Below are 18,219 nucleotides of genomic sequence, written 5' to 3'. Positions count from 1 at the left end.
AGTAACAATATTGTGATCGTGAACCCTTAGCAAAAAAATTTATATACTAGCCTTAGAGCCTGTTTGGCTCAGCTTAAAGCTGGTCAAACTGACTTAAAAGCTGGTTTTTGACTTATTTAGCTGTTTGGCAATACTCAAAACAACTTATTTTAAGTTAAAAAAAACTTATTTTAAGCCAAAAGTTAAAAGTTGGGGTAGGGGTGTTTTTTTTTTTTTAGCTTATAAGCTGTTTTAAGTTGACCACATTTTTATCTTTTTGTGCTTAATATTTTTATACAATCTCCAATTACCCATATAACCCTAACATTTCTTTCTTCCATTTTTCCCTTTTCACGTTTGACATAACAACTTCAGCACTTTTATCCAAACACATAACTGCTTATTTTAAAAATAAGTTTCAGCACTTTTAAAAATACTTTTTTGAAGCTGCTTTTATTAAGCCCATCCAAACGGGCCCTTAAACTATAATCCAAAATTGTCTTTCTCCTTAGATATATATATGGCTGGTCACTTGTAGGCAATGCGTCAAAATGAAAGTTGAAAGCTGTTTGGCCTTAGACATGATGACTACGTGATTTTAGAGCCTTCGATCTCTTCCATTTCATTAGATGAATTCTTTTTAATCATTCAATATTCTGATTTTTTTTCTTTGAAGATTTACTTTCAGTAACAACAATGAATATTTGTCTAACTTTTTTCTTGAAAGAACTATCTCCTTTGAAATATCTTCAGCACGATATAAATATAGTGGCCTTACTAGTTCAGTGGCCATTGTCCAATCCTAACACCAAAAAAAGGATTTTTTTTTGTTGATATAAATCAGTTTCAAGTGACGTTGATGTTGCAAATAAGCACTTAAAAAGATTTAATTTGTGATTTTGATAGATATATTGGCTTTTCCAATTATAGTAATACTGGTGCAATATACCACAAATATAATAAATTATCGTTGAAATAAAATGAATAAAAATATACAAATAAATCTTTAGGCTGAGGCACATATATTTTACTCTCTTTAAGGAGATTCAAGCCTACTACGGTATAATCTACACCGATCCAACAATATCTCTCTTGACTTGTCCCTTCCAGAATATAACAGTCCAACAACATCGTACAACTCAAGCAACTCCGAATTACTTGAAGAGTCCAAAAGCTCCAAAAAAAAAAAAAATCTTCCTTCAACATATACTATTTTGTATATTGAATATAGTTGAAAACTTGAAACATTTTCTTTGTTTCAACTCTCTTTCACTACAGGTTCCTCAACATAAAATTCTTATCTTTTCTTAGGGTAGTTCACAAAGGAAGAAACACCACTATATATAGTGAAGAAGTCTTCCATATAATCAATGTGTAGAATGAGGGGTAGTAATATATGTAGATAAATGAGATAGATGTTACATAAGTTACAAATTATATGAATTACAAGAAACTATTGACTGTGAGAGTACAAGAACCAGTAATCGTCTTCTATCATAATTTGTATCACGAACATATGCACTTAATATTTTATTTTAATAATAAAATGAATATATATCAATATTCGCCACTCATTTTAATATATTAAAATAAATAAAAATGTATACTACGTACCTCACATTAATAACTTTAATCGTGTGACACAAATCTTATTATTTTTGGTCTGTAAATTCGAATTCATATTAATTTGTGCAACAAAAAGGTGCATAACAACTATTGTGCGCCATTCAAATTCGAAGTAGAACCACGGTTAATCTTGGCACCCCAATCATTCTTTATTAGAGTAAAAAACCAAAAAAAAGTGGAAGAAAAGGTAATAAAGAAAAAAAAAAGAATAAATTTGAAAAAACGAAGGCCCCACTCTATAGCAAAAATTTAAATTGTAGCCGTTAGGAATCATTAGTAGGACTATAATTTATTTGAAAATTTCCCCCTCCTATTCCTTTAATTTCCCGAATAAACCCCTGTCTCTATTTCAAAACCCAATGCCTATTTCAAATGTTGATTAAATCATAGCCGTCCATCTCTGTCCCCTGCAGATTCATAATTTGAAAATCTTTGATTCAAGAACTCAACAGTCTTCATTCTCCAAAAATCTAGAGAGAGAAATTCTCTACTCGAGAATGAGTTTCCATTTCAAGATTTGATGTTTCAAAATCAAGATTCTTGAATTCCTAATTCAGCGCAAGAAAGTAACTTACAATTTCAACATATAGAGGAATTGGTATTCTCTTCTTCAACACTTCTTTCAGGTACTAACCCCCATTTGTTTCTTTTCTTTAGTTTTGTATAAAGATTTTGTATGGAATTACATTGTATGTGTTTTTGTTGTATCTTGAATCTTTTTTGTTGATACACAGAATGTTGAGGGATTTCAAATTCTTGCGCCGGAACAGCGGTAAGAATAATACCCAACCGGAGGAAATTGAGAATGTACCAGTGAATCCGAGAGATTCAATGGGTCCTCCAGCTAGTACAGACTCAACAAGGCCTCCTTTAAACGCAATTCAAGAAACCACCAGGAATTTGAAAGGCGGAGTAGATCAACAAGGGGGTGTTAGGGCTACTAAAATTGATAAGACTCCCACTAAACCTAGGGCTAGTAGATATTCGGATATCAATAGAACTCCAGAAAAACCTGTAAGTCTTCCAAAAGGTCGATATGGGTGGGTGCAGAAAGCTGGTTCCAGCTCGAATTCTATAGAAGTGGGGGATGAAGGTAAAATGGATGCAGGTACTTGTGGAAGTCAATCGAGGATAGTAGCTGTCAATGCAACTCCACGATCCACTAGGACGACAGGGAGGGCAAATTCTAACTATTCGGAGAGTCATTCTAATCAAAACACACCATCTAAAAGTGTAACAAAGCCTCCAAATCCTGCATTTTCTTTAGCCAGTAGTTCTAGGCCTTTAGCGAGTGGAGCTGCCCGGACGGCTAATTACACAGCATTGTATAGGGGAATTCCAATCAGTGGTAATTCGCCCACTGTTCTTGATACAGTTGAAATTCCTCATTTTGACCTCAAGGAAAATCCATCATTCTGGTTGGAGCACAATGTACAGGTAGGTGGCCTTTATTTGGTGATTATTGTGCTAACCGACCCTTTAGTGATCAAGTACTAAACTACATTGAATTACCACAGGTTTTGATACGAGTGCGTCCTCTCAACAGCATGGAGAGAAGTACTCAAGGGTACACTAGATGCTTGAAGCAAGAAAGTGCACAGTGTGTCACTTGGATAGGGCAGCCTGAAACTCGGTTCACATTTGACCATGTGGCATGTGAAACAATCAATCAGGTCTGTGTAATAAGCATTTAACCTGGAACAGTATGATCATTTCTGCTGGGACTATGTGTTATTCTACAAGTTACTGAAAATTATCCAATTTCATTGTGCAGGAAACACTCTTTAGAATGGTTGGTTTACCGATGGTGGAGAACTGTTTATCTGGATATAATAGCTCCATCTTTGCATATGGACAGGTTAGGGATGATATTTGATGAAAAACCATTTATCTGGATATTCTAAATGGAACTCCTTTTTGAAGGAATCTGCAACGTTTGGATGCTAAGGCAACTGAGCACTATGTATATAAATAACTGTCCATATATTTTTCTAGTTCTCAAATTGTTGACACCTATTCTTGATTCTTTTCCACTCGCAAGTTTTTAGTTGCCAAGTATGATTCAAAATTAGTAGCACATTTAGATATAATCTCTTTTTGCAGACTGGTAGTGGGAAGACACATACAATGCTTGGTGAGATTGAAGAATTGGAAATCAGGCCAAGCCCCAATCGAGGAATGACACCACGTATATTTGAATTCTTGTTTGCAAGGATCAGAGCAGTAAGTAGGATTGTTTGCTTTTTGTTCCTAATACAACTTTTAATGTAGGAATTGTAGGTGAAGTCACTTTTGATCTTTATCTTTCAGGAAGAGGAAAGTCGAAGGGATGAGAGACTACAATACAGCTGCAAATGTTCTTTTCTAGAGATTTATAATGAACAGATCACTGATCTCCTTGATCCTTCATCCACTAATTTAATGGTAAGTTGTCTATCCAGTGTCTGAACTTTTGACCTAAAAAATAAATGCAACTTACTGTTGTTCGTTCACACTCATATTTTTTCTCTCTCTTATAGTTGCGAGAGGATATCACAAAAGGTGTTTATGTTGAAAATCTGTCCGAATTTGAAGTCCAAACTGTGGGTGACATTCTTAAGCTCTTGACTCAGGTGACAATATCTGTCGATACTGAGTTTCTTCATTAATATCTTACCCTTTGCAATAATACACACACATGAGGCAAGTTTTTTAAATGGCATAAAAATATTCTCATGAGTTTGAATAAACTTCAAATATCTGTTCAGGGCTCTTTAAACAGGAAAGTTGCAGCCACAAACATGAACAGGGAGAGCAGCCGATCACACAGTGTCTTTACCTGTATAATTGAGAGTAGGTGGGAAAAGAACTCTACTGATAACTTCCGTTTTTCAAGGCTTAATCTTGTTGACCTCGCTGGTTCAGAAAGGTAATTCTTTGATCGCTAAGAGCAAATATGTTATGTTTATTTAGGAAAGAGAAAACTACTAAAAAATTTCAGACACATCATTTATGTGGCCATTACCTATTACAGGCAAAAAGCTTCTGGTGCTGAGGGTGAACGCCTGAAAGAAGCTGCAAGCATTAACAGATCTTTATCAACTCTAGGGTATTTTTCCTTGATGATTTTCCCTGATAACTCTTGCTTCATCTCCTGGTCTTTTGACAGAGCATTTCATTCTGCAGTCATGTAATAATGGTTCTGGTTGATGTTGCCAATGGGAGGCCAAGGCATGTTCCTTATAGGGATTCAAAGTTGACATTTCTACTTCAGGTGAACTTCAAAACACATTTTTCTAGCCAGTGTTTAGATTTCGAGTATATCAGCGTCCTTCTTACAATATAAAATGCAGGATTCACTGGGTGGAAACTCAAAAACAATGATTATATCAAACGTCAGCCCTTCTATCTGGTTGGTGTTATTTTAGACTTTCTTAATCTTATGCTGACTAGTTTTGGTGAAAAATTATTCAACTATGCTGATTTTTCTATCCTCAGCTGTGCAGCTGAAACACTGAATACGTTAAAGTTTGCTCAACGGGCAAAACTTATTCAGAACAATGTAAGCATATAACTTAGCTGATGAAGTGGCCATCATTCAGCCTCAATATTTTAACTTGGTTCCTTTTCCTTTTTTGCAATATGAAGGCTGTCGTCAATGAAGATTCTTCCGCAGATGTCTCTGCTCTTAAACATGAGATAAGACTTCTAAAGGTAGAAAGCCTCTTTTTAAATATTTACTAAGCAATGTAGAAGTAGATGTGAACTTAAAAACTGATGGAAAACATTGGTGGAATTTTTGAAACAGGAGGAGCTTTCGTCTTTGAAACGTCAAAATATATCTAGAGCTTTATCATTTGGTCAAACAACCATTTCAGGAGGCTCTAGACTGGAAGATGACAGCAGTTATGACGAAAAGGCACTCGAGACAGATCAGCATGGTAGTTTGATGACAAAGGAGGCCAAGGGCATTATAAGGTTATCCTCTAAACAGGTATATGATATTGCTTTTAGGCTTCTTTTATTTTACATTGCTTATCGCATATATTCTTTTTCTTTAACGAAGAAAGTTTGCAAGTCCAAAGTATGACTCAACAGTTTCAATAAGCTTTCAAGTAAATCATTCTAGATGTCACTACACCACCTTCTGATGCACAAACACTGAAGAAACTGTGTCTAATTCAGTTCCATTTTACATTAATCAAGGTCTAAGGTTGCACGATTGAGTTATTACAACGTAAGCGCTCAAGGGAAGTCAATGAAGTGGGGTTGACAACCATGAGATTTTAGGTTCAATTAGCAGCGAAGGCAGAAACCTTAGATGATTTCTTCTCATATGTCCAAGCCTTAGTGGACACAATCACACAGTACTTGTGCTAGTGGGAGGTAGCAGATTTAGTGCCTAATTAACACAATCACACAGTACTTGTGCTAGTGGGAGGTAGCAGATTTAGTGCCTAATTACATACAACACAGAAGTCTTCTAGGAGAAAAGCACGATAGATGAAGATGTAACATATAAATAGAATAAAATGACTGAAAAGAAGATTGTTACTACTATGTATTATGTGATATGGAACAGTTGTGGGACTGTTGATATTATATTACAGTAAAGATGACTGTTGTAAACTGCATATGTTGAGATAAATATGCAGTCATACAAGATTAGATAATAGTAAATGATCATATCCGAAAGAGGGTGAAAATAGCACACATGGAGGAGAAAATGGGAGGTAGCTTGGAATACTTCTGTCATGTTCATTGTCCTACATAGACATCTTAACTACATCAGTTCATGGGTGTGACAATATGATGATTGATGGTGATAAAATAGGATGAGTTGTACCTAAAAAATCACATAGAGGAAAATTGCTTCAATAGACTTGAAATTTCTCAAAAACAATGAAGCTTAGTTAGGAGAATAGAACACAATTGAAGTAAAAGGCTCCATATAGGCGATACCAATTAGTTCGGAGGAAACTAGTTAACACATAGTTAGGATAACTGTGGTCAGAAAGCTCAATTCTATCTAAAAAGGAAAGTTTACTCAATGTCAGTATAAAGTGTACTTGAATAAAGCAGAATGGACTGTAGAGAATTTATATAACCAACATCAACTGATTCGGATTAGTCGATTAAGATTAATTGACAAGTATAAGAACAGGAAGAAAGGAACTATATTTGTATGCTGAATACAGGAAGAAAGGAACTATGCTGAACAATATTTGCTTTTTTCTTCTTTCTGATTTTAATCAAAACCTTCATTACGTAGTTACTTCTCATATCTTAGCACCAGCAGACTCTGCTTCATTGCTTGTCCCAGCTTGGTTCACTCTGATTATTGCATCTCTATCTGGTGGTGGTCTTACATTATTGCATCTTCATGCGTAAAAATCATACTTCACCTTTTTTTTTCATCCAGGAGATCTGGTGTTCTTACATTCATACATCTTCATGACTAAAGAATCAGATCTCACTTTCTTCATCCGAGTGCTTATCTACTCTGCTGTGCAATGATTCCTCTTGCTTTACTTTTTTATCTTTCAGTTCAAATCACTAGAGACCACACTAGCTGGTTCTTTAAGGAGAGAGCAGATGGCTGAAACTTCTATAAAACAACTTGAAGCGGAAATTGAGCAGCTTAACCGTCTGGTGACCCTCTTCGCAATTTCTTGACTTCTATCCCATTTCTTTGTTTAGGTTTGTCATTTTAATAAAATACTAACTTCCATACACGGCTATCATGCATGTTTGTTTCTTAGGTTCGTCAAAGGGAGGAAGATAATCGATGCACCAAGATGATGCTTAAGTTCAGAGAAGAGAGAATTCAAAGGATGGAGTCACTTGTCAATGGACTAATTCCAGCAGATAGTTATTTATTGGAGGAAAACAGTGCACTTACTGAAGAAATCCAGTTGCTTCATGCTAAGGTTGATAGAAATCCAGAAGTAACTCGATTCGCATGTGAAAACATTAGGCTTTTAGAAGAATTGCGGAGGTAGAATGTACACACATATCCAATAACCTAAATACTGAAGCTCGTTTACTTTTTATTCTTCAACAATTTTTCTTTTTGCTGGCTTGTAGATTTCAAGATTTTTATGAAGAAGGAGAGAGAGAAATTCTGTTGACTGAGGTTTCTAACTTGCGGAATCAGGTAAATTTGTGCCTTTTGTCTTTTCTAGATCTTTGACTTGTATAAGAGTATGATGTCAAGACAATATATGTGTACAGCTCCTTGTCAATATTGATGGGAACTTGAAGCAGCACAGCCATTTGGACATGACTATTCCATCTCAGGTAATGTTTAAAACAGCCTGTAAGGTGTGTTCTTTCCTCTTTCAGCAGTTTTGAAGATACAAATTCAAGCCTGCTTACGTTCAAGCATCTTTTGCATGGTGCAGGAGCCTGTACATGTTTGCGACGAACAAACTACACTACATTTAGAGGTTGGTCTCCGTTGACCCCCCCTAACTTGAAGAAATTGAATAAGCTTGGTCTCATATGCATTTTAATGTTTCAGTTAAAAAAGACTTTATATGAGTTGGAGCAATACCAGACTAACCTAAACTGTTGTTTAGAGAAAAATGAAAAACTCAGCAGGTCAGTGACCCTTTTCATGTTTAACACATGAAATTATAACTGCTGCTACTATTAGTTTCCTCTAACTTGCTCTCAAATCCTCCTCAGGGAAATAGATGAACTACGAGGTTCATTAAATAGCATCAATTCTGCTGACAATGATCGCGATGGCGGGGTTGAATTCATAAAGGTAATTTTCCTTCTGAACAAGCATGGTTTTGTCATTATATAACTGAAAATACGATAAGAGGAAGAAAGATAAGGGAGAACACGACGCCTTATCATGATTCAGGGAGTTGCTTTGGATATTTGAATTAAACTGATGTATCTGAAATAAGAATATTTCACAATTTGTCTTGTGCAAAGCAATGCCACAAGATAACAGTAAACTGGTGTTGAAGTAGCTCAGACCTCAAAAGTTTTTGAGTAGCCTAATTTTCAGTTATTAAAGCCGTTGACACAAGTTGCCAAAACAATTATACAAGATATTAGAGCATAATCAGCCTGAGTTTGTACTGTTTTATCATGATTCTTGACCATGCATATTGCTTGTACAGAATCCCACCGAATATTCTTTGTACAGTTCATTTTTTGTTTGCAAAACTCTAGTTTGTACATGTTCTTGATGTGAAAGACTTTTCAGGAGTCAACATCAGAAGCTCTGGCTCTTAATGGCAAATCAGAAACTTCTGATGAGAAAGAGAAGGAAGATACGAGGAAAGAAGAAATGATGGGACACATAGAGGAAATTATGGATTTGCAACTTGAGTTGGACATTCTAAAGGTTATAATTCAAGAAGAAAGGTTGTGTCACAATGAATTGCAGCAACATGCTCAATCTATGATGCAAGACCGAGACTCATCAAAAGAACAGCTTCTGTTAGTGACCCAGAAATGCGAAGATGTTCACGCAGAACTTGGGGAAGCCAAATCCATTATTGAAGCACTTGAATCCCAACATCTCTTAGCAATCACTGAGGTAGAAGATCTAAGAAACAGTAGCAGTCGTTATGCGGAAGTAGTGCGGAAACTGGAGCTTGAAATCTCTTCCTTGAAGGAGAAAATGTTTCATCAAGGATCGAGAGATCTCTCATCGTCTAAACTCTTGGAAAGTGATGATTCTCCTTTGCAAGCAAAGCTTAAAAAGATGCATGACTCCCTTGAGAAGGCCAAAATGTTGAATCGGCGTTACCAAAGTGACTCTGAATTTCATGTGTCAAATGAGGAAGTAATGGATGAAATAAGCAGGCAGGCTGAGGCAGAAACTGCTGAAGTGATTGTATGCTTGCAGGAAGAACTCCTCAACCTTCAGCAGGAAGTTGAAAATAGCAGCTTGAAAGAGATGGAGAGCAGAAAGAGGTTAACTGAGCTGGAAATTGAAGTAAAAAATTTGGAGGCAAAATTGTCTCTGATGACAGAAGAAAATCAAAAACTTGGTGAAAGTGTATATGACAAAGAAAAAGAGTTAAGAAGTATGTCTGAAGAATGGGAGCAGGTAAACAACGAGATTGAAGCTATTGTATGTGGGGGGAATGATGCTCTCAAAGATGCCTGTGAGCAACTGGATTTTATTTCCAGTACATTTCCAGATAAGAGAAGCAGGATATCTGAACAATTTGGCAGAATGACAAAATACATTGTTGAAAAGGAGTTATTTATTGAAGAGCTCAACCAGAGCCTGGAGAATGCTCTCAACAGAAGAAATGATATGGAGTCCATGTTGAGATCTCTTAGAGGGGCAGCTTTAGTTATGACGGAGGCTCACCAGTTCGATTGCCATGAAAAAGATGCGGAGCTATTTTCTTTGACATCCCAGTTGAGCTCAAAGGCACATGTCATCTCAGAACTTGAGAACAAGATTAAGCATGGGGAGGATCTACTCAGAAAGGTGTCGAGCAGTGCAACAGTCGCTTTCTTGGTAGTTAACTGGTTGTCGGAACAGAATTCTAACTATGTTGATGCATTAAACCAGAAGGACATGCAGCTTATGGAATCTCTAGAAACAAGCAGACAAAAAGATGCTATTCTCTGGGATCAAGCTTCAGTAGTTGCCGCTGCAGAGAATCAAAATGAGTCTTTGAGAATGAAGCTACATACTCTGGAAAAGACATGCACTGATCTGAGACTTCAGCTGTTTGAGGAGCAAAGACAAAAGCTGGATGAGAATGATATGTTGAAAACAATTGAGAAGCTTACAGAGCTGAAAGCAGGTGTTTCAACAGTACATTCGCACCTCCGTGAGTGTGTGGAAAGAAGTGGAAGTCATGGAAAAGATACAAATGAAACTCATGCTTCTTTTTCTAGTGATGACAAGTTTGAAACGTTGGTAAGTTATGTGCAGTTATGTTTGAAAGTAACTCATATCTTATAGTATCTGTTTCTTAAGTGGAATGGTAATGTCTTCGTGATGGATTTTATTATTATGTAATCCCACTTTGATGTATTGTTGCAGACAAATAGAGAGACAAGACAACACAGCCAGCACCTAGAGTCATTTATTCTTGAAGATAGGACAGCTGAAAAACCAGGGTGTTCCTTCGACAAAAGTTGTAATATGCTTGGATCAGCCAGCAAGCAGGATACTCTTCAAATAAATTGGAAGGATAAGAGCAGAGATGCTACAGTTATTCTACTAAGGAAAGAAATGGAATCTGCTCTTGATTGCTTAAAAGGAGTGCAAGCTGAAATGGCCAGATTACATGTTGAGAAAGAAGCGCTATGGTCATCTGAGCAAAAGAGTAGAGAGAGAATTGGAGATTTTCTGGCTGCAGCAACTTGTCTACAGACCTATATGGATAAGTTTGAACAGGAACTTGTACTTAAAGTGGAGTTAGTAGACAATAAATTACGAACAATTGAAGGTGCAGTGCTGGAGTCCTCCAGCTCCTGGTATGAGCAAAAAAAGGTAGGGCTGTATCACTAGAAACACATCATATATTACTGCTCATGACTTTTAATGCTGACCTTCTTTTGACTGTTCATTACAATTTTATAATCCTTGAGAACAATCATCTTGACGGATTAAATATGTGTTCTAAAATACAAGATTAGAATTCAATTAAAGGACAAGTTCCTAACCACTAAATTAAGTATGATAAAATCAATAACACGGTCTCAGTCTGATCTGCTCTCTCGAAATTCTTGTCTGCAGCTACTTGAAGCGGAACTTTGTGATGCTAAGGCAGTGGCATCCCAGCAAGCTACTGAGGCTTCCTGCATTCTAGCCAAATTTGAAGAGGTTCAAGATACCATGAAAGAAGCAGACATCATGATAAATGAGCTAATGATAGCAAATGAATCCTTAAAGCTTGACATTAAAAGGCTTAAGAAGAAGGAGATTAGCTTAACTGAAAAGAGAGACATCCTTGTTAATGAAAATCAGAGCTTGCAGTCAGCTAATGATCTAAAGGACATGCATTACCAAAGACTGGAAAATGAGTTTGAGTCAGATCTAGAAATGATGCTAAGGCTGGTGTTGGAGCTAGAGGATATAGTTTCACAGGCAGCAACCACTTCAACAGATGAGCTCAAGGCTGTAACATCTGATGTCCTTATCATAAAGTCTCAACTTCATTCATCGACTAAGTACATGAAGTCATGGCTTGAGGAGATCTGGTCTGATATTATTGTCAAGGACTGTGCTCTGTCTGTCTTGCATCTTTGTCACATGGGCATTCTCTTAGAAGCTGCAACCGGATTGAATGTAGAAAATGGGCTACTCAATCATGGGCTAAGTGAATCAAACTCGTTAATATCTAAGTTGAAGGAGCAGAACTTCAAAGCGCAGAAGGAGCTTGAAATGTGCAGAACTCTGAAGGGAAAATTATTGGCCGACATTAAAAACAACTTTGATCGTGTATTAAAGAAAGAGTCTGATGCAGGGGATCTTACCTCCAAACTTGGCTCTTTTGAGAAAAAAATATTTGATCTGCAGTTACAGGAAGAGTCAATGTTAGAAAGGTCTGAGCAAATGGGATCTGAGCTTGTTGAGTTGATGAAAGAGATAGATCTCAGCAACAAAACCGTCTTGGCATCTCTTATAAATCAAGAAAGGGTGCTGAAGGACAAAGAAGAAGCCTTGAAGTCTCTGGAAGATAGTTTGACTATGGAATTTTCTGCAAAAGACTTTGAGTCATTAATTTTGTCATCTGAGTTAGAAGAGAGGACCATATTAATATCTGAGTTGGAGAGAAAAAATAAGCACTTCTATGAAGTCGCCGAAGGTTTGAAGAGAGAAATTATTTTTGACAATCTAGATGTTGCATTAACCGCATCCATCTTACATGACAAGGAGGTTGAGGTTTCTAAGCTACAAGAGGAAGTTGCAGAAGCAGGAAGGAATCAGCAGAATTTGTTGGCTGAACTTAGTGTAATGGATTCCATGATTGCCAAAGTTCACTCCAGAAAAAATGCTCTTGAGAAAGATATGTGCTCACTGATGGAAGCTTCTTGTTTGAATGAGACGCTAAAGCATGAACTTGGTGAATTAAAAGAAGGAAAGATTGTTCTGACAACCCAGGTCCAGGAACTTAGCTCCAAAAATGAGAAGTTGCTTGAAGAATTGCAAAAGAAGGACTCAGCCCTTGAAAGTTCTTCAAGTCGCATCTTTGTCCTTGACCAACAAAATCAGATGTTGCAGAATGAAACTTGCTTGCTGGAAGCAGCATCATGCAGACTCCAGAATGATATGGAAGAACTGAAGCATGAAATTGCAGAGTTAAAAGGAGAACGCTGCCAATTTTTCTCAGAGTTGGAGGTAAAGAAAGAAGAGATCGAGAGAATCAATGTTTTGGCAGCAGAGAATACTTCCTTGAGAATGCAACTCAGATCTTGTGAGAAGGGTAACAATGACACTTTTGATATGGTGCTCAAAGTAGACAGCATTGGGAGTAAAGCACTTAATGCTTTTCAAAACAGAAGTGCTGAATTAGATGCCATGTTACAAAACATACATGAAGAACTTGAGAGGGCGTCCAAGTTTATTGAAGAGTTTGAATCATTGGAGAATTCTGCTGAAGAGATTTTAATACAAAGTGCTTCCCTGCAAACTGAGTTGGTACGGAAGGATGACATCATTAAAGGATTGCTATTTGACCTAAGCTTATTACAAGAATCAGCATCTAACCACAAGGATCAAAAAGATGAAATTGATGATCTGATGGCTTCGATAAATTTTTTGGAAAATGAGCTTGATGAAGCTGTTTGCAAAGGCCAAACGCTTGAAGTTCAGTTGCAGGAAAAGATAAGCACGATAGAAATTTTGGAGTCAGATATCTCCCAAAAGTGCAAGGACATAGAATTGCTTTCACACAAAAACTCGGAGCTGGCTGCCAGTGCCAAGGACACCATGGAAGAAAAATGTTCCATCGAGGAGGAATTATTAGAGAAAAGGGAAGTCTGTGAGAAATTAGAGATAGAAATTACCAACTTTGGTGATATTGTAGGCGAAATGAGCAACTCAATTGAATGCTTGAAGAGAAATCTGAGTGATGTTACTAGTGAGAAGGAAGACCTCCATGGAGAAATTCTCATGTTGAAAAAGAAACTAGAGACAACACAAACTCTTGTGGAGGAAAATGAAGCAATTGCCATAGAAGCGAAAGAGGTGGAATTGTGTTTTAAACTACTTTCTTCAGTTATTGATCTGTAATGTTTTCCTTCTTTTTGTTTTTTATTTCCCACTCCCCTTTTTCTTACAACAATATTCTATTCATGTCAGGTGGCTGATATAGCAAAACTCCAAGCTGTTGAGAAAGAAGAGGAGGTTAAATTGTTAGAGAGGGCTGTTGAGCAACTGGAGTGCACAGTGAATGTACTAGAAAACGAGGTACTTACTCTTGCAAAGCTAAAAGTATTTATCTATTTATTTATCATTTAATAACATGATTTCCCACTTTATAGGTTGAATTTGTCAGAGGAGAGGCTGAGCGGCAGCGGTTACAAAGAGAGGAGCTGGAACTGGAACTTCATGCCATCAAGCAACACATGAACAATGTAAAAGGCAGTGACGCGGATATGAGAAGGTTTCTGACAACTATACCATGCAACCTGAAATCTCAAAAATACGACTCATTTAGATTTCTAAATGTTTTGATGTGTATGTATACAGGCATCAAGAGGAAAAAGAAAAGAGTCTTCAAGAAGCTTGTCAGCGCATACAACTTCTTGAGGGAGAAATCATCTCTAGAGATGCTGAAGTGAGTTTAGTCCTTTGTATCTTCACTACAATTTTTTGTTGGCAAAAGTATTCATTATCCCCTGAACTTGAAGCTTTTTATTCGGTGTACACTTAAACTTTATTTTGTTTGAATTACCCCCGAACTTGTTTATTCATCCAACACGTGCACCTTTTCTGTCCACCTGGCGTAGAAATTGAAATCACACTCTACTAGGCGCGTGAGGGAGTGATATTTTGCCATGTCATAAAGCTACAACAGTAAAAAAAATGTAAAATCTCTATTTTTTTAAATATTGACCGGCCGCAGACGACATCACTGTCGTCGTCGTCATCATTATCGAAGCCCAAGGGCCAGTTCTTCGGGTAGCAGTGTTGTTTCTCATCATTGAAAATGGATAAGGATTCCGATTCAGCTGATTGAGCAAGGTGAGAGGAGATGGAGTGTTATGTGAGCTGGAAGAAACCGTGTTGTTTTGCAGCGGAAAGGAGGTTCGAGTGAAGAATTGATTTTGCATCGGAAAGAGAGATGAGAAGAGGAGATACGGTGGTTGGTGGTGGAGATTGACAACAACCGGGAAAGGAATTGGAATATGATATTTATTTTTTGCCATTTTAATTTATCTAGGTGGCTATTATTTATCCAGGTGGAAATCCACATCATCACTATTTTTGCCACCTGACGCGCGTGTGTAGCCACACTAGGAGCAACAGACAAAAAGGTGTACGTGATAGTGGAATAAACAAGTTTGAGGGGGTAACTAAAACAGAATATAGTTTAACTGTACACCAAATAAAAAGCTTCAAGTTCAGGGGGGTGATGAATACTTTTGCCTTTTTTGTTCTTTAAGCTCAGTCAGCAAGTTGACGTTCAGTTTTATTAACTTGTCAGATTGACTTATTTCATTTTCTTTTAACAGCTAGCCCACTTCAAGGCTCATATATCAGAATTAAATTTGCATGCTGAGGCACAGGCTAGCGAGTATAAGGAAAAGGTGATTCCTCATTCCTTCTGTTGATTTTGATAGAGTTGGTGTTGGTTGCTAACCTGTGGTTTTAACCTAATATCGAAACAGTTCAAGGCATTAGAAGCATTGGCACAAAAAGTGAAGATGGATCCCCATGCCACCCAAGCTCCAGCTTTATCATCAAGCAAATTGGAAAAAAATTCTTCAAAGCCTAGGGGTTCTGGTTCCCCTTTCAAATGCATTGGCATTGGCTTGGTTCAACAGTTGATGTCTGAGAGGGATGAGGATCATAGTGCAGAAAGACATCGCATCCAAGAACTTGAGGCTCTAGCTGCTAGTAGACAAAAAGAGGTAATTCACATCCTAAAAACAACATGACTTATTTTTGTAAAATTTCCTCTACTCAATTGTGATCATATACTCATCGCAGATATTCATGTTGAACTCAAAATTAGCTGTTGCTGATAGCATGACCCATGATGTAATGCGCGATCTATTGGGTGTGAAACTGGACATGAATAACTACGCGGTAATTTAAATAAATCTATATTTTTTTATTAGAGAATGTTAAAACCAAAGACCATTTCCTTTTTTTATGTTCTCTAGTATGACCTGACAATTTCACCTATGTTTTTGTTTGGCGTATGTGGGTTACCCCACCAGAATCTGCTGGATAATCCGCAAATAAAAATGTTGATGGAGATGGCTCGAGTCCGTAATGTTGATGCTGAGGTCAAGGTAAACTTAGTAAGGATTTAATGATATAATCAACATAGTCTGGACTTATCTAATATTAGTAACTGCTTGCTTGCTTGCAGGAGGAAGAGTTCTGTAAGCTGAGGCAACAGCTAAATGTGTTTATAGAGGAGCGGAAAGGGTATTAATTGTCAATTAGATTTCAAGAGTCATCTTCTTGTTGTTGCGTTTCTCATTTGTTTTTTATTGATAATTAGATGGATTGAGGAAATTGAGAGAAAACAAGCAGAGACGGTGGCTGTACAGATTGCACTTGAAAAACTGCGCCAGCGGAATCACTTGCTTACGACTGAAAATGAAATGCTAAAGGTTAGAGATGTTAATAACTTTTTTTCTACTACACCTCAGCAGGTTGTTACCATATTAAAAATCACTTATGCACTGGAAATTTTCTCAGATGGAGAACATGAATCATAAGAAGAAGGTCATCGAACTTGAAGCAGACATAAAGAAGTTGTCTGGTCAACAAAACCTTCAACAGCGCATCCACCATCATGCTAAAATCAAGGTTGGTACCTTTTTACCAGACTTGCCAGACTGAAGATCAACATCAAAAAAGTGTTGGTTATTTTTCACTACAGAACTAATCCACCATGGCTCTTTATCACAGGAAGAGAACAATTTACTGAAAAATCAGAATGATGACCTTATAGTAAAGCTGCGGAAAACTGAATCAATGCTTTCTCGAAATAGGGAAGAGCTGGCTCACTTCCGTCAAATTAATGGAAGAGGCCCCTACATTGATTTTGACAAGGAGCGAATGCTGGAGAACAAGTTGAAGGTTTGTATGTTTTAGTTGTTAAATTATTTGCTGTGCCTAGGAGGAATTCCACAATATGACTATGGACATGAATTGGTGTTATGTTTTAGTTGTTAATCATTTGACGTGCCTAGGAGGAATTCCACGATATGACTGTGGACATGAATTGGTGTTAGGAAGAGAAGAATTCTTTTGTGTGTCTCTAGGACTTAAATTGTTGGGAATGTGTCCAACAGGAAAAGGAAGAGGAAAGGTTGCAATTGGCGCAAAAGTTACTTGGTCTGTGCACTGCTGTGCTAAGTGTAAGGAAATTTCATTTTTTATTTAATGGTAATATCAAAGGAAATGTCGGCTGTAGTCTCTAGTTCTTTGGCATTGGTTTCTTTATCATTTGGCATATATACTGCAGGCTGCTGGATTAACAAAACCAACATCTGAGATGGGGATCTCAGCAGCTGCAGAAGCACTTGAGCAGCTCAAAAACAGATTGACTTCACTGGAAAGAGAGCTACAAGATGCCAAATTTAAGGTAACAAATATCCATATTATTTCAATCATCATGCTTGATCGAAAACCTAGAAATACTGATTGTATCAAACTAGTGAGGCCAAGTCACTAACAAGTTCGTTCTTCTTCAACAGAACAAAATGACTAACGAACGGATCCGATTGTCTGAGTTCATGCCACAATCCTCCCCTCTAAGAACGAATGAAAATGGGCATATTTCAAACAGAGGATCATCTTCCCCTCTAACACATATTTCAAACAGAGGATCATCTTCCCCTCTAACCGCCTTTGATCGGTGAAGATTCTTTTACCAACTCAAAGAGGAGAAGTAGTTATCATCTGTACATGGTGTTAGTTTTTTGCTAGCAGTTTGTTCATATATCCCTTTGTACTTTATATACATAGAGTGTAACACAATTCATGGAAATCTGTAAGTAGTGAATCTGTATTATCTTTATTTGGAAGTATTTGTGCAATATGTGTAATTCTTTATTCTGTAAATTTACCAGTATAACTTCTACAAAAGCATATGTTGTTGTACAATAACAATTTTGTCACAATTAATTATGTTTACAGCACTGAAATTATGGTTGAGTCTGCGATTAGGACTTTTGCCTTCCATTGCAACCAAAAAAAAATCGGTTAAAGAAGCTTGACAAATAAAGTACTTATTATTAACGACAAATTATAACCAATATTCTGAAAGGATTCTCTATTCATGTATTGTCATATTTCCATATCCCACTATTCCAAGTGGTGCAAGATAGTTTCTCTTTTAACAAACACTACTCGTAACTTTGAACAATAAAATGAATGCGTAATGCAAAAATATGCTCTTTAATTTAGCTTTAGTTGACATTTATGTGTTTCAAGGTTAGGTGTGCACT

The 18,219-nt window shown here is 37.0% G+C and overlaps 1 protein-coding gene across 1 annotated transcript; it reads left to right on the top strand.

Annotated features, from left to right (window-relative positions):
* Positions 1 to 1,966: 1,966 nt before the first annotated feature.
* Positions 1,967 to 17,916, top strand: LOC101264472 (kinesin-like protein KIN-12D). Its single transcript, XM_010316968.4, has 38 exons — positions 1,967 to 2,231; positions 2,340 to 3,042; positions 3,123 to 3,278; positions 3,380 to 3,463; positions 3,709 to 3,828; positions 3,916 to 4,029; positions 4,125 to 4,217; positions 4,353 to 4,513; positions 4,619 to 4,693; positions 4,771 to 4,858; positions 4,938 to 4,996; positions 5,083 to 5,146; positions 5,233 to 5,298; positions 5,393 to 5,578; positions 7,132 to 7,236; positions 7,347 to 7,582; positions 7,672 to 7,741; positions 7,819 to 7,884; positions 7,989 to 8,033; positions 8,108 to 8,187; positions 8,275 to 8,356; positions 8,810 to 10,492; positions 10,619 to 11,071; positions 11,318 to 13,771; positions 13,886 to 13,993; positions 14,068 to 14,189; positions 14,276 to 14,363; positions 15,262 to 15,336; positions 15,418 to 15,660; positions 15,740 to 15,838; positions 15,973 to 16,047; positions 16,128 to 16,186; positions 16,263 to 16,374; positions 16,463 to 16,573; positions 16,676 to 16,846; positions 17,062 to 17,127; positions 17,235 to 17,354; positions 17,467 to 17,916. The coding sequence occupies exons 2-38, from the start codon at positions 2,341 to 2,343 to the stop codon at positions 17,629 to 17,631; spliced, it is 8,856 nt and encodes a 2,951-aa protein (XP_010315270.1). The 5' UTR covers positions 1,967 to 2,231; position 2,340; the 3' UTR covers positions 17,632 to 17,916.
* Positions 17,917 to 18,219: the final 303 nt, after the last annotated feature.

The sequence above is a fragment of the Solanum lycopersicum genome, chromosome 1, assembly GCF_036512215.1.
Source record: "Solanum lycopersicum chromosome 1, SLM_r2.1".
Lineage (NCBI taxonomy): Eukaryota > Viridiplantae > Streptophyta > Magnoliopsida > Solanales > Solanaceae > Solanum > Solanum lycopersicum.
This window is presented reverse-complemented; position numbering and strand designations above follow the sequence as displayed.

What these genes read in the sequence shown, in the direction of transcription:
- LOC101264472 (XM_010316968.4), top strand. Translation starts at nt 2,341, where the DNA reads ATGTTGAGGGATTTCAAATTCTTGCGCCGGAACAGCGGTAAGAATAAT. An exon ending in TAAGGTTATCCTCTAAACAG is followed by an intron (nt 5,579 to 7,131) that starts GTATATGATATT and finishes TTTATCTTTCAG; the next exon opens with TTCAAATCACTAGAGACCAC. An exon ending in AAAAATGAAAAACTCAGCAG is followed by an intron (nt 8,188 to 8,274) that starts GTCAGTGACCCT and finishes AATCCTCCTCAG; the next exon opens with GGAAATAGATGAACTACGAG.